General features: G+C 45.5%; 1 protein-coding gene and 1 pseudogene across 1 annotated transcript; both read right to left on the bottom strand.

Moving 5' to 3' along the window:
- Window positions 1–489: 489 nt before the first annotated feature.
- LOC136462204 (probable methyltransferase At1g29790) lies at window positions 490–1,749 on the bottom strand (annotated as a pseudogene).
- Window positions 1,750–2,735: 986 nt separating this feature from the next.
- Window positions 2,736–6,109, bottom strand: LOC136539531 (plastidal glycolate/glycerate translocator 1, chloroplastic-like). Its single transcript, XM_066531497.1, has 8 exons — window positions 5,182–6,109; window positions 4,752–5,067; window positions 4,335–4,599; window positions 4,131–4,246; window positions 3,868–3,977; window positions 3,579–3,756; window positions 3,238–3,367; window positions 2,736–3,133 (listed from the first exon to the last, which is right to left on the bottom strand). The coding sequence occupies exons 1-8, from the start codon at window positions 5,548–5,550 to the stop codon at window positions 2,983–2,985; spliced, it is 1,635 nt and encodes a 544-aa protein (XP_066387594.1). The 5' UTR covers window positions 5,551–6,109; the 3' UTR covers window positions 2,736–2,982.
- Between the last annotated feature and the right edge of the window lie 7,214 nt (window positions 6,110–13,323).

A 13,323-nucleotide genomic window follows, 5' to 3' on the forward strand; every position in this document is an offset into this window, starting at 1 on the left:
TTATAGATCTGGTCGAGAGTTATAATTTCATATGAAGATCATCTTCATCCGAGATAATATGAATTCTAAGGTTACGCCTTGCTGCGCCAGTCTGTATGGCGTGGTGCTACAGTGCTGCCATGCCAACGGCAGTGGCGCGGCAAGGATTTCCATGTGAAAATCGTTGTCTGACGTGGTAGATCGTGCCGCGCCGATGCATGTGGCACGACAGCGTGTTTTGGCCGCGCCACGGACTTTTGCGCGGCCAAAAATGTTATATTTGAAAATAAAAAAGCTACGGTGTTAGATTTGGAATTTGTTTTAGAAAAGGGTTAAAAATAAAAAAAATCGCTGGGGGTGCCCTCGGTTCTATTGCTTACGTTGTTGCACGCATATGCATTGAGATAGAAATCTAGGAGTAGGATAACATAAGTTGAATGCTGCGAGTTTGCAGGGCACTTGCATTGGATTACTCCAAAGAAGATACTCGTTGATGGATGAATTCCCGTGTCATTTCCCCAAATAAACGGTGAGATAGACCTCGTCCTTACCACCGTTGTTGCCCCTGGCGACGCTGACCCACTTGATAGTCTTGTAGCCGAACTTTCACAGCATGGCGACGTAGACGCCCTCTAGGTTGCTCCCCTGGCACCAAAAGTGGTCCACCCAGAGCAGCCCGCCCAGGCACAACACACGGTCGGCGTCATACCACAGGAACTCCAGCACCGCATCCAGGAACCAACGTTCACGGCGTGCCCCGCTCGCACCATGTCCGTGGTCCTGTCCCCTACTGGGAATCGCTGCTCCAGCAGCACATGCAACGGCACCACCTCGCTCGCCGTCGTCGCCTCCAAGTAGGCCGCGCCAGGTTCAAGGTGTTCGTCAGCACTGTGGCGTTGGCGAGCATCTTGAGCCACACCGCCAGTGTGCCCTTGCCACCGCCGATGTCGAGCCCAAACCAAATGGGCCCTGTCTAACTCAGCGAGGCTAGCCGCAGCAGTTGCGTCATCGTCAGGTCTAAGGGCCGCGCACGTGCGGAGGGTTCTTGCGTGCCACGTCGAAGCCCAGCGATGGCGGCAAGCAGGAGAATGATTTGCACTTCCCCCTCCTTGGGCCATCGGATGACGGCGTTAAGAAGCAAGGAGAAGGGATTGGTAGGCAAGAGTTTGGATGTAGGTGGGGAAGAAGCATGTGCGGTGCGGGAGCGGATGGCATCGCCGCATGTAGGACATGTAGCGTTGGAGGAGGTCCAAGTGCGCGGAGCACGCGGAGACGATGGGGGCGAGGCGGGAGTAGAGGACTAGCTATATCATGACTCATGACTCAACGGTTGTTCCAACTTAAACTTCTTAAGAAACGCCCCTCGAAGCCCAAGACCCTTACCAAAACCCTCACTGAATTCTGACCCAAGCCTTTGATCCACTTTCTACAGGACAACGACACCAAATTCGCTTATCGACTCTCATGATCTCCTTCAATCAGCCTAAGCCAAACAAAATCAATCTTGGTCAACTCTGTAGTTGACTCAATGAGATTCTCCAAGGTATCACCCAAGAAGCACCTCCCTAACTCTCCAAAGTTTCCTACCAACTCTCTATGTGAAGATCATGGTCCCAACATCAACCTCCTTCCTTCAAATCCAAAATCCCAAATTTAGTGTCCTGTCAGACCGTCCTGAACACTTAGTCGTCAGAATCAGTTTGGATGAGTTGTCTATCTATCCCTTGCCTTGGACAAACCTGTCAGCTTGAAGTGAACGAAGATTCCCATCTAGTGATCCAGCCCTCCTCCACTCACCCTCCCATTCATTCACTCACTCACGCATGCTCTCTCTCTCTCTCTCTCTCTCTATATATATATATATATATATATATATATATATATATATATATATCTGAAGGAGCAAGAACAAGTGAGAATAAGGAGAGAAAGAAGAGAAAGAAAAGAAGAAAAAGAAGATCAAGGATGAAACCAAACTTCAACATCTCAAGGAGAAGATCATCTCATCTCCATTCTTGGGTGAGCTCAAGAAATCCCCTTTTCATTCTCCTTGGAATCTCCCTTCAAACCCTAACTCTTGATTTCTCCATGCATGGAAGGAAGAAGAAGGTCACTAGATGCTCCACCATCTCAAGTGCAAGCTCAAGTCCCTTTCTTGCTCAATCATCTCATGGAATCAAATCTCCTCTCTAATTGAATTTGTATGGGTTGTGCAAGAGATTCTTCATTTTGGTCAAATCCTCTCCCTCACTTGGAAGCAAGAAGGAGCAAGGTCTAATCATAATCTTGGTGACCCAAGGACCACCCAAACCTCAGAGTTAAGTTGCCATGCCCAAGTTCATGATTTTTCTTCTTTTTCTCAAAGTTGATTCAATCCCTAGTCACTACTTTTATCTCTTGATTAGGGACTCAACCTCTAGCTTGCACAACCCTAACACATCACCTAAGCCCTCCTAGATGGTCACAACACATGCTTTGTAAACATCATCCACAACCACTTGACCCATGTCTGCTGGATTTGTTAGTACCTATACTACACACTACACCCACGGTGGCCCCGTGTGACTGTCGAGTATCAACCTCATCTCCAGCGAGTCATCCGTCTACTAGCTAAGTGTGCTTGCTCCGCAACTAAAGCTAGAATAATTTTTATCCAACTGCACACCGTAATTTGTCTTTGAAAAATGTTGATTTTTATCAAACATACTACTTTATATCTCTTGTTTCTAAGAAGGGAGAAAGACGATATCACAAACTATCAAACAAATAATGGATCCATCTTGCTCTAGTAGTAGTATTTTGTCACAAAAATTGTAGTATTTTAGTTACATCCTGATTACAGAATTATTCACCATTTTTCAAGCCCCTATATATAATAGATCCTGACCCAACATGTGGGGCGTTGCTTCTTCATCTTCTGAACATAACTTCTTTTACACGGAGAAAGCTGCTTCTTTTATCTACAGAATTAAATCCTAAAATTCAGATCATCATGAGCTGCTCTTAACCAGCTATGAATATCAAGCTTTGCCTGACTGCTGGAACCGAGCAAATCAGCGAGCCAAAAATTCCCGTGAAACTATAAGAGATGGCGCAGAAAGGGAGTGCTTCAGGTTCCTTGGCTGACAGTGCTGCTGTTCCTAGTCCTTGAGCACTACACCATTAGCCAAGCAAAGATTACATTCAGTCAGGGCCTAATCACGCTCACAAATGAAGAATGACTGAATGACGCAGATCGACATATATCGAGCAAATTACCTGGCAGCTGTCGCTATTCCTCTGGAGATGGGGTCCTTCAGACCAATTTTCTCCATAGCTGCTAGCACAAAATTCGCACCGAGGAGCCCAGTAAGGACAACCACGACAGCAGTTACTGAAGAGTTTACTCCTGAACCACAAGAAACCATGAGCCATCAGTGCCCGTCAGCAAATTACCGCAAAGACCTATAGCTGGAAGATTTAACACTAGGAATCGAGTCAATCACTACATGTTTAGGTCAAGTAATCGACCGATGGTTAAATTGCCTGTGAATACAATCTAGGGAACTTATCATGATAACCCAAACAAATTCACAGGAGGATGGACTACCAAGATTTACCTTCAAAGAAAGATACTATGCTCAAAGCCAGCGCCAGAGTAATACACCTTGGCAACATGGATATGGTCAACGATGGCTCTAGCCCAACCAGGCGCCCTATGATAGCAGTTGAGTACAGAGAGAATGTAGCTCCAATGGCAACTGATGTGAAAATCTCTGCTGCATGCCTCTTTACAAGCTGAAATCAGGGCTCAGGAGCATGGACAAGTCGACGATCAGCTAAAAGTCACTTGCAGCAGAACAGAGCTTAACCGAAACGATGTCACAAGATAACCATGTGCAGTAGTACCTTTCTCTGTTTGAATATGGAGAATGCAAATGATATGATCACAGACCCAAGGAAACCCATCAGTATGTCACCGGCTCCAGGATTAGAGGCCGCCTTTGTGAGGTAATCACCTGGACAACCACTTTTTTTTAGAGCACAGTGATATATATCATGTGTATGTTCTATGTTACTCCAGCGCCAATGCTTTCAAGGCAACTCTTCTGAAACTAAAAAAAATTGTGATATAATTGTAGGACTATATTTAGGGTTTATAGCTTATGAACCTAGCACAGCATCAAATCCAGAGCCGGAGAGGTACCCATACGCTGCTGCTGCCAAATCTGCAGAAAGTGCGCAGGAGATGACTGGATGCAACACTTTCTTGACACCAGCTGGTAACCTGAAAATACCCAGATCGTCAGATAAAATTGAACAAACTGTTTACATAGTTTGGATCATATTGATCGAGTTTATATAAGCATATTTACCCAGAACCAACCATGTATCCCAGCACATTAGCAGCAAGCAGGAAAGGAAGGCATGTTTTTGCGGTGGTACCAAGTGCCGTGGGATTGAAATATGCAACACCAAATGATGCGACGAATATAGCAGTCCATGACCAGATTTCCGACGTAGAAAATGGCGACGGCTTGCTCACGGGCTCTGTATCTGGAATAAGCTCTGTATTCACAAGGTTTCTCACAGCTAACACTGCATATCCTGCAACTGTGAGGGTAGCAAACCAGCCACCCACTGAAAAAGCGGGCAAAATTAAAACAGTATTTCCATAAAAAAAATCAAAACAGTATATAAAAGTAGCTGTTCCAATTTAATGTTTTGAAATGAAATTCGCTGTGAAGAGAAACAATGACAGAAAGAAAAATGTGATCGAGAATAATACATACAAGTGATTGAAAAAATCTTGAATGCTGAAGCCGCTGGGATTTCCGTGATGGCGAGCGGAAACACGACCAGTGTCGGGACGTAGAACACGGGTAGCCACCTCTTGATGAACATTGTGGCAGGCTCAAAGAAGTTCATGAACGCCTTCGCGAGAGGAGGCGCGAATGTGTCGAAGACGACTAGCACAGAGAAGACACAGAACATGCCGAAGAGGGCGCTTGGGAACTTGATGCCTGCGGCGACGAATGCCTTTTTGAGGAACTTGTCGGCGGCGAGCATAATGCCCAGCGACACAACCAGATGTGCCACCCCAAGAATCTGCATACACGCATCGGGTTCAATTCTAGAAGCTAGAGAGGAAAAGATGTGAATTTTAATAAGAGCATTATTATAAGTAATATAAAGGAAAAGATGAAAAGAGCGTCTTCTCACGGCGGGCAGCACTCCTGAGGAAGCAGTGGCGTGTCCAGTGCTAGCGGTGGACTTGGGGACGATCAGGCGGCGGCGAAGGTCGGACGATGATGATCGGTTAAGCGTGGTGGCGTCATTGTTGGCTGGACCCACGAAGCTGGTGTCGCCGGCAGGGATGCGCTTCAGTGCTGCTGTTGGTCGGAGGACCCGGCGCGGAGAAACAGAGGAGGAAGGGGAGCAGCAAGAAGAACGGGGAGTGAGCAGTCTGAAACGGCGGCATCGAGGAGGAAGCGCACAGGAGCTGCCGGCTGACGTGGCGCGGGGAAGGGAGGAGAGCGGGTCGTGGCGGCAGCCTAAATTAGTAATCCCAACCATGGCGGTCGCGGCCATGGAGTGGAGTTCGTGGGGTGAAGAGGAGGAAGAAGCGGCAAAGTTTGGGCTTCGTCTTGCCGACTGATGTGTCGCTCCTCCCTCATCCTGAGCAGACGGAGGAGGCTGGACAAGGTGATGACGGAGACTCCATTTGTCGGGATGTAATGGGAGCTACTGAACGAGAGTGAGCGATGGAAGTGTGGCTACAAATTATCGGCATGGCAGCGAGGAAGCGAGGATGGGGTTGGGATTGAGAACGTTGGGCTACGAGTGATCGATCACTTGAATCTCTCATCCTCTTCTTGGAACGAAAGCGACCGCCGGGGTCGGGTTTGTGGCTGTCCACGACCCGGGGCGGAAAGCCGGAAACGGACAGCACAGCGGCCAGCTGCGCGTGCTCGTCGTCGTCCTCCTGCTCCGCGCTCGAACTTCGTGGACGTCGCCGGCTGCCATGCGGTGGACGGCGACATCGGCCGTGCTACCCAGGGCCCTGCAGCACCCTACGCTCCATGGAGTCGCCGCCGGGGAAGATGAACTCCTCGTCCCCCTCCGCGCCCACCACCCTGAGCTCCCAACCGATGGACACCCGCCGGCACATCGCCTGGCCTGAACAAGGAGCGGGTTGTGGCTGGATATTCGGCGGAGGCAGGTCACAACCATATTGTTGCAGGTTCTTGCGGGACGATTGTGGGCTTGCGCTCTCGTCCAATGGGCTTCGCGGAACAGCTCACATGATGCCACAAACAAGTTGGAGCTGGTCTGCATCTACCACAAAACATTTTCTAAAAAAAACTACCATAAAATATGATTTTGTGGGAGCAGCTATGCATGTTCTCCTAAAACCCCATCCCACCTGTAAGCCTAGTACCAACTAAGGCGCTATTAAAATAGCTAAGAGCAGGCCCAACGCAGGCTAGCAAGCGTGTTGGCTTAAGTCTAAAGTAACAGTATAGCTAGACATGTAAGACCTAGAACTCCTAGGCTCTCAACGTAGACCACTCCACATCTTGTTGAAGACCAGGACATGGTCCACTTGCTTTTCTCCCTCTCCCGTGTTACTTTTTGACAGATGCATGGGAAGATGCTGTGCAGAGGCTACACACAAGGCCACCACGCGGTCTCCGTCACCACCCCACAGCTTTTGTCAGCTGAAGCTTTGTTCCATCTACAAGACGCTCTGTCACCCTACAGGGCTATAGTTTGTAATGACATGGAGAACTTATACAGACGTGAACTCTGAGGCAGCACTCCATGCTGGTGGTGCATTGGGGACGCCCTAACCGTGCTGCGCCCCCGGCTACCATCACCGGTTTCCGGCGGTTCTTCCCCCTCCGATTAGGCTACCCCACCACTCGTCTGACAAGTCCCCTTACCTGTTGCGGTTACGGGCCCTAGGCCCTAGGCCCTCTCAGATGAAAGCCAAGCCCTGTAGGGCTCAACCTTGCAGGCCAGACCACTAGCACAAACGGTGCATGTGCCCCGTTAGTTACTAGCAAGTTTCACCGATTCGATCAGTCTAAAAAAACACCGATCCAAGGTTGTGCTTTGACCAACATCTGTTAGATTCCCCAAGATCATCTAGAGTAGAATCTAGTCGGGTGGTTCTTTGTATTTAGGATGAACAAGTAGAAAACCTAATGAACCGTACTACAGAGTGATAGAGAGAGGAGAGTGGATGGGAGTGTACAGACCATCGGAGGGCGCTGTCGAGGAGGATCCGGCCATCTTGTTCGGTCGGTGACGTTCTGCGCACGGGCAGCGATGGTCGAAGAAGAGTTGGTGAAGTCCGGCGACGCGGTGGCGGTGCAGTGAGGCCGACGGTGATGACGGTGGCAACTTCCCGTCGCTGGCTGCACACCCTCTTCGAGATCGGACTTAGGGTTTGTTGGTGGGGCGGAGTGGCTCACGGTGAACCTCGTACAATGAGCCACCGGCCCCCACCACTTTATATAGCGCAGTGCAACGGGGGCCCACCAACCATGTAGGGTTGGGCGCCCCCGATCAGGGCGCGTGACCAAGGCCCAATAGGTCGTTGGGCTTATTGGCTGGGAGATCATTCCAACATTCTCCCCCTTGATCTCACACTATTACTTTTATCTTTAAACTTTAAACTTCAATCCTTTTCTCCTTACTCATTTCTTCACAGATGATGCATAGAGCATGTTTCATTGTTGTGGTCAATCGCTAATAGATTTAACAGCTACAATATATGTCTCTGATCTGAAATAGATACTTTAACTTTTGGGCCCTTTATAGTCCAGGAATCATAGGCTTTCCCTTAAACTGTAACACCCCGGGTGTTTAAATACTAAAACTGCCATATCATCATATGCATTGCAAGGCAATTGGTCATATTAAAAACTTTGAGATGCATACACTAAAACAAGTTTATATTCATGTGGTATGTGTTGAATTGTATTGTTTGACTCAAGCTTAAAGTTTGTTTGATTTTGAATTTTTCATGAAAACCCCGGTTTTCAGCATTTAAATCCTACCCTAAAAATCCATTTCAAAATCTATGCATATTTTGGGGTTGAGTCCAAAAGCAAAAGTGTAGAGCTTGACAAGTTAAGCAAAGTTTGTTTTTGGAGTTTTTCAAGTTGTGTAGTAAAATTTGGAGTAATTCAAAAAGGCGTAATTCGTTAAATTTCCCCATTTGAATTCAAAAGTTCATTTCAAAATCTAGACCGAATTAGGAGTTGGTTATAAAAGTAAAGTTGTAGAACTTTTGATTTTGAACAACTTTTGTTTTTGGAGATTTTTGAGTTGTTATGAAAATTTGAGAGTAATTTGTGAATTTTGGCGAATGACAAACTTGTAAATACTGTGAACAGTGTTCACCGCCGTAGCTACACCGCCGGCGACCTTCGGTTCGCTTCCAGACGCGAGCGTGGACGTCCTCGGCTTCGCGCTGGCGTGGGAAAGGCTCCTGCGTGGCTTCGTTGCGCTTCTGGCCGCTCCTTAAGGCCTAAGCCGTCGCCGTTCTTCGCCGTTTCCCTTCCTCTGTTTTCCCGACACTGTCGCCATAACTCCGTTGAGCTTTTGCCGTCGAACAAACGCCCGCGCCATCGCAGCAAAGCGTGTCTCAGCTCCGCTAGTTCTTTGCGCGTCCAGCAAACCAGTCCTTATGGCTTGTCTTCACCGAAAACTCGCGGTGCGCGCTCTTCTTCCTCGCGGCCGGCAGCGTCCCCGTCGCGAGCGCTTCACCGTGGCCAGCGTGTTACGGTGATCCTCTGCCCCTGCTGAGTCTTGTTTCAGCTTCGCCACGATGCTGTAGTCCTCCATGACCCATTGATTTCTCATTTTGACCACCACAGCTCCCGGAACATCGCCACCGACGATGATCTGCTCTGTCGTGCTTGCTCGGAACGTCGATCCACCTATCCGTTGCTCCTCCGGCCTTGTGCTCTACTCAGTCGCGTTTGGGGTGAGCTGCTGATGCTTCCTAGGCCTTCTGTTTAAGCTTTACAGGTCTCACGTCGCCGGCGTAGCGCTGCCGTGCCACCGCGTCCGCCATGGCCGACGACGAGCTAGTATAGGGCCGTAATCAGTGCTGATAGGGACATCAATCGATGCGCCTAGTCTTGGTGATCATTTTGGTACTTTGGCCGTCGCCGTTGGACTCACCGTCGACGAGTTTACGCCGGTCAGTGCCGTCACCGTCGTGGTCAAACGCGCGAGGTTAGGGATGACAGGTGGGGTCGGGTTGTCAGTGACTCAACGTTCAAATGGAATTTTTCTATTTTCATATTTGAATGAATAGTGTCTATTTTTGTTATTTTTGTGTAGATTTATTTAGAGCTCCAAAAATTATGAAATTTTTTGTGTGACTTCTCTGTGATGTGTAGTATTTAAGAAAAATATGAAATAATGTTTTTCAGTACTTTTTGAATGTGATAAAAATTACTCAATTTATTAATAAAGGGATTTCCATGATTTTTTTAGGCTTAGTTAATTGTCCAAAAATTATGAAAATTATTTTGCCACTTACTTATTATGTAGTGAACATTTACAAAAATTTTGAGCTCAATTAGAATAAGTTGATTTATTTCATAATTTTGAATTAAATAATTAATTCATAAAAGCAAATTGTAACCTTTAATGAATTAGGTTTTGTTTGAATTTTTGATTGAGTGATGTCCTTGGGTGATTAGTTGATAATGATCCTTGGCAATTGATTTGGGTGTTGCGAAAAAGGTTTGATTAGTTTGACTTGCCACTGTACCGTGAAGGAAAGTTGTATTCAAATTCTTAATTTTTGCATCCATCATCGAGCATCATGTTTCGTATTCCGCATCATGTTGAACATGGCATTGTTACTACGTGTAGTGAACGAAGGTGAATACATGGTAATTAATCAAGTTGTTGAGGAAGTTAATCCGTCTGTTGAAGTCGGATCGAATACTTGTGAAACGTCGCAGGAACCAGACTTTTTCGTCAACGAAGGCAAGCCCCGGATGCATACAACCCTACCTTGTATTTTATAAATTGATTTCGCTTTTGCTTCTTTTTACTACATTAAGTGATTAGGAGTCAAGTACAAGTCAAATTGGTACATTATCCACTTTGTTATTCCATAATTACCATATTATTTGTTTTAAATTCGTATATGCCTAGTTATGCTTAGCTATGCGTAGAACGATGAAAGTCAGGTGATTACCTATCACCTGTGAACTTTAAACGGGATTTGATTAACTTATGTTATCATGTGATATGGGAATGTGGAGTAATAAATCTAGACCGGGCGGACTCGGTGTGTGTGAGCCACAAGACATGGAGGTCTTGTGAGCAGGTTTTTTCCATCTGTGTCGATTAAGGCACGTCCGTTGTTGAACTATGTGCGGTGAGACTTTGTAGTACTAACCACATACTCTAGTAAGCCTGAACTTGGCGATTCTATTACGAGAATGGCTACTCACGCACTAGGAGTGGAGAGATGGCGGGAATAGCGTGTACCCACGTGGCAATGGGCTAGATTAGTGGAGTACTATATTCTCGGGTGGCGTGGACCCGTTCTTGCTTTAGAGGATCCGAGAGTAGGTCTATATATGTAGGTCGGGGACCTGCATATGTCGTGTGGTCTGAAATCCCTAGCTAGGTTTAATCAGTTCGAATCGTCGTTGCTCCTCGGTTATGGAGACTCACTTCTCTGTTCATCATCGTAGTACTAATAACTAGAACTCAAACAAGGCTTGTGAAGGTGTTGGATATGAAGTTTCATGATCTCAACATGGATCGTGTCAGCTTTGTATATGATTTTATGAAGTTTTCTATATAAAGAATTTTGTTAAAGAGCTTTTACGCAAAAGAACTTTGATTATTGTTAAAGCCATACCTTGAATCCCATGAACCGGCATTCCTGAGTTCTATCAGTTTTATTTTAGTTAAGTCTTGTTGAGTACTTTTGTACTCAGGGTTCGTTGACCCTTGTTGCAGGTGAGCCTCATGAGCATATCTGTTTTGGATCGTGCTGCATGACAGTTGTACCTTGTGATGACGATGAGAAGTAAATGTGTGGCCCTTGGGCAGGGCAGTTTCATTGTGTGTTTTGTATTATATTATAATGCCACTCCACTATTTCATTTTGTAATAAACATCGAACCTAGTTGTGAGGTTTGAAACTACTGTTTTGTAAATTATGTTATTGTAAGACTTCCGTTGTTTTTACTCTGGTATTGATGTTTGAATAAATGTTGTAATACTGCAATGACTCTATAACGTGATCCTGCTCAGAAATTATGGATGATTCGGGGTTCCCCGAGGACACCCGACAGTCTTTTTAAGTTAATGGAAACATATGCATAAATGTCAAAGGTCATCGAACAGTGACAGGTACATGTGGGCCCTATAACTTAGGAGGTTCTGCCACAGAATGGTATCAGAGCGATCGTTGCAAGGGTTTTGTTGTATTGTTTTACAAAAACTTCAAATTGATTTGAGATGACTAAATTTAACTTGATAATTTGGTTCAAATTGCTTCTAACTTATCTTATTTCTTTCTCCCTATTCCGTATTTGATTAAAAAGGTTTTGTGTGGTGGAGTAGTAATATTACTATGCCCTATATAAAAATAAATGTTGTTTATGTGCATTATAAAATTTGATGTTTTTGGTTTGTAAGAACGATTCATGCATCATTATTAATTCACTCGTTACTTCCTTCACCTTTTAGTCTGGAGTTGAGTAGTGAGACTGGATTGAGTAATGTAATCCATCATAGCTGCTCTTTAGACTTTGATCAAATGGTCTTACTTGGATTAAATTGGTTTCCTACAGTATGGCTCGTGCCAAGATGACGCCTCGTAAGTCCACTGGACCCAAAGGAGTTCCTCGTCACCAACTTGCCCCTAGAAATGATGGTGCTAGCAGTAGCAGTTCTAGGCCTAATCCCCAAGCAGAGATATAGAGGATTTCTGTAGAGTTAGCACAAGCTACTAGAGATAGGGCTTTGGATGCTATACAGGTAGGAGAATTACAGGATCAATTGAGGCGTCTCACTACCGCACACAGGAACTACAAAAGCATGTTAGTTCATACAGTGGAGGGATGAAATGAGGCTTGGCATAGGGAAAATGTAGCTAGAGCTAGAACTCATGAGCTAGAATTCTATGTAGAAGATTTAGAAGAACATAATACTTATCTGCATGAGGAAGTTCATAGGCTTAGTAATCTGCTAAATCCCAATCATGAGCCCCAAGCTGATGCCATGGACCCCGGTGTTATCTTTGCCGATGATAACAAATCAGAAGAGGAAGAAGAAGAAGATCCTGAAGAATTAGTAATGATCAATGAAAGTGATGATAAAGGCGGTAATAATTCCGGAATGGATACCGAGCCTGAAGTTTGAAATAATCACGGAAAAGAGTAGAGTTGTATAATAGTTAGTTATAGTTAAGCTATGTATCTTTGTTTTAGTACTTACATGTTGGTGTTTATATTAGTGAACCCTATGTAATGTGTCTGGAGTAAGCTTTTGTGCAATTCAATAAAGGCTTGTGAATAAAGTTTGGTTTGTTATGAGCAGATGCATCGTACGTGGGGTTCGTATGTTCCTGGAACTTTGCAAGATGAGGATAGTAATCCAGATCCGCCACTAGTTCCAACAAATCTAGCTGATGCTATAACCGCACTTGTCAATGTGACGGCTGAAAATTTCCGTTTGCTTCATGAGATCGCTCTAAGTAATCAGAATCAGATGCAAGGAAACTGTGGTCGTCACCATAACAGACAGGAGGCTACATATGTTGATTTTATAGACACAAGACCACCAGTGTTCATCAAGGCATATGAACCATTGGAGGCTGATGACTAGCATCGAACTATGGAGCAGAAATTTGACCTTATTCCATGCACGGAATATCAAAAACCTGTGTTTGCTGCCCAGCAACTAAGAGGTGCAGTGAGTGCTTGGTGGGCGAACTTAGTGGCTATGCAACCAGCTGGCATTCCAATAACTTGGGCTGAGTTTCATACTACCTTCAGAGCCCATTATATCCCTAAAGGAGTGATGTCAATGAAGTTAGATGAATTCCTTGCTTTGAAGCAAGGAGATCAAACCATGATGCAGTATGTGGGAAGATTTAATCACCTGTCACAATATGTATCAGAACATGTCAATACTGATGCCAAGAAGAAGAGGTGGTTTATGAGAGGTTTGAATACCAAGCTGCAAACAATGATGACAACTTGTACCAATGTCACTTACCATGAGGCCGTAAATATTGCAATTGCTTCAGAGTCAAAGTATCGGCAGCATAAGGAGCTCAAAAAGAAAAAGAGTATGCCGTCCGGA

The sequence above is a fragment of the Miscanthus floridulus genome, chromosome 1 (genome assembly GCF_019320115.1).
Source record: "Miscanthus floridulus cultivar M001 chromosome 1, ASM1932011v1, whole genome shotgun sequence".
Classification (NCBI taxonomy): domain Eukaryota; kingdom Viridiplantae; phylum Streptophyta; class Magnoliopsida; order Poales; family Poaceae; genus Miscanthus; species Miscanthus floridulus.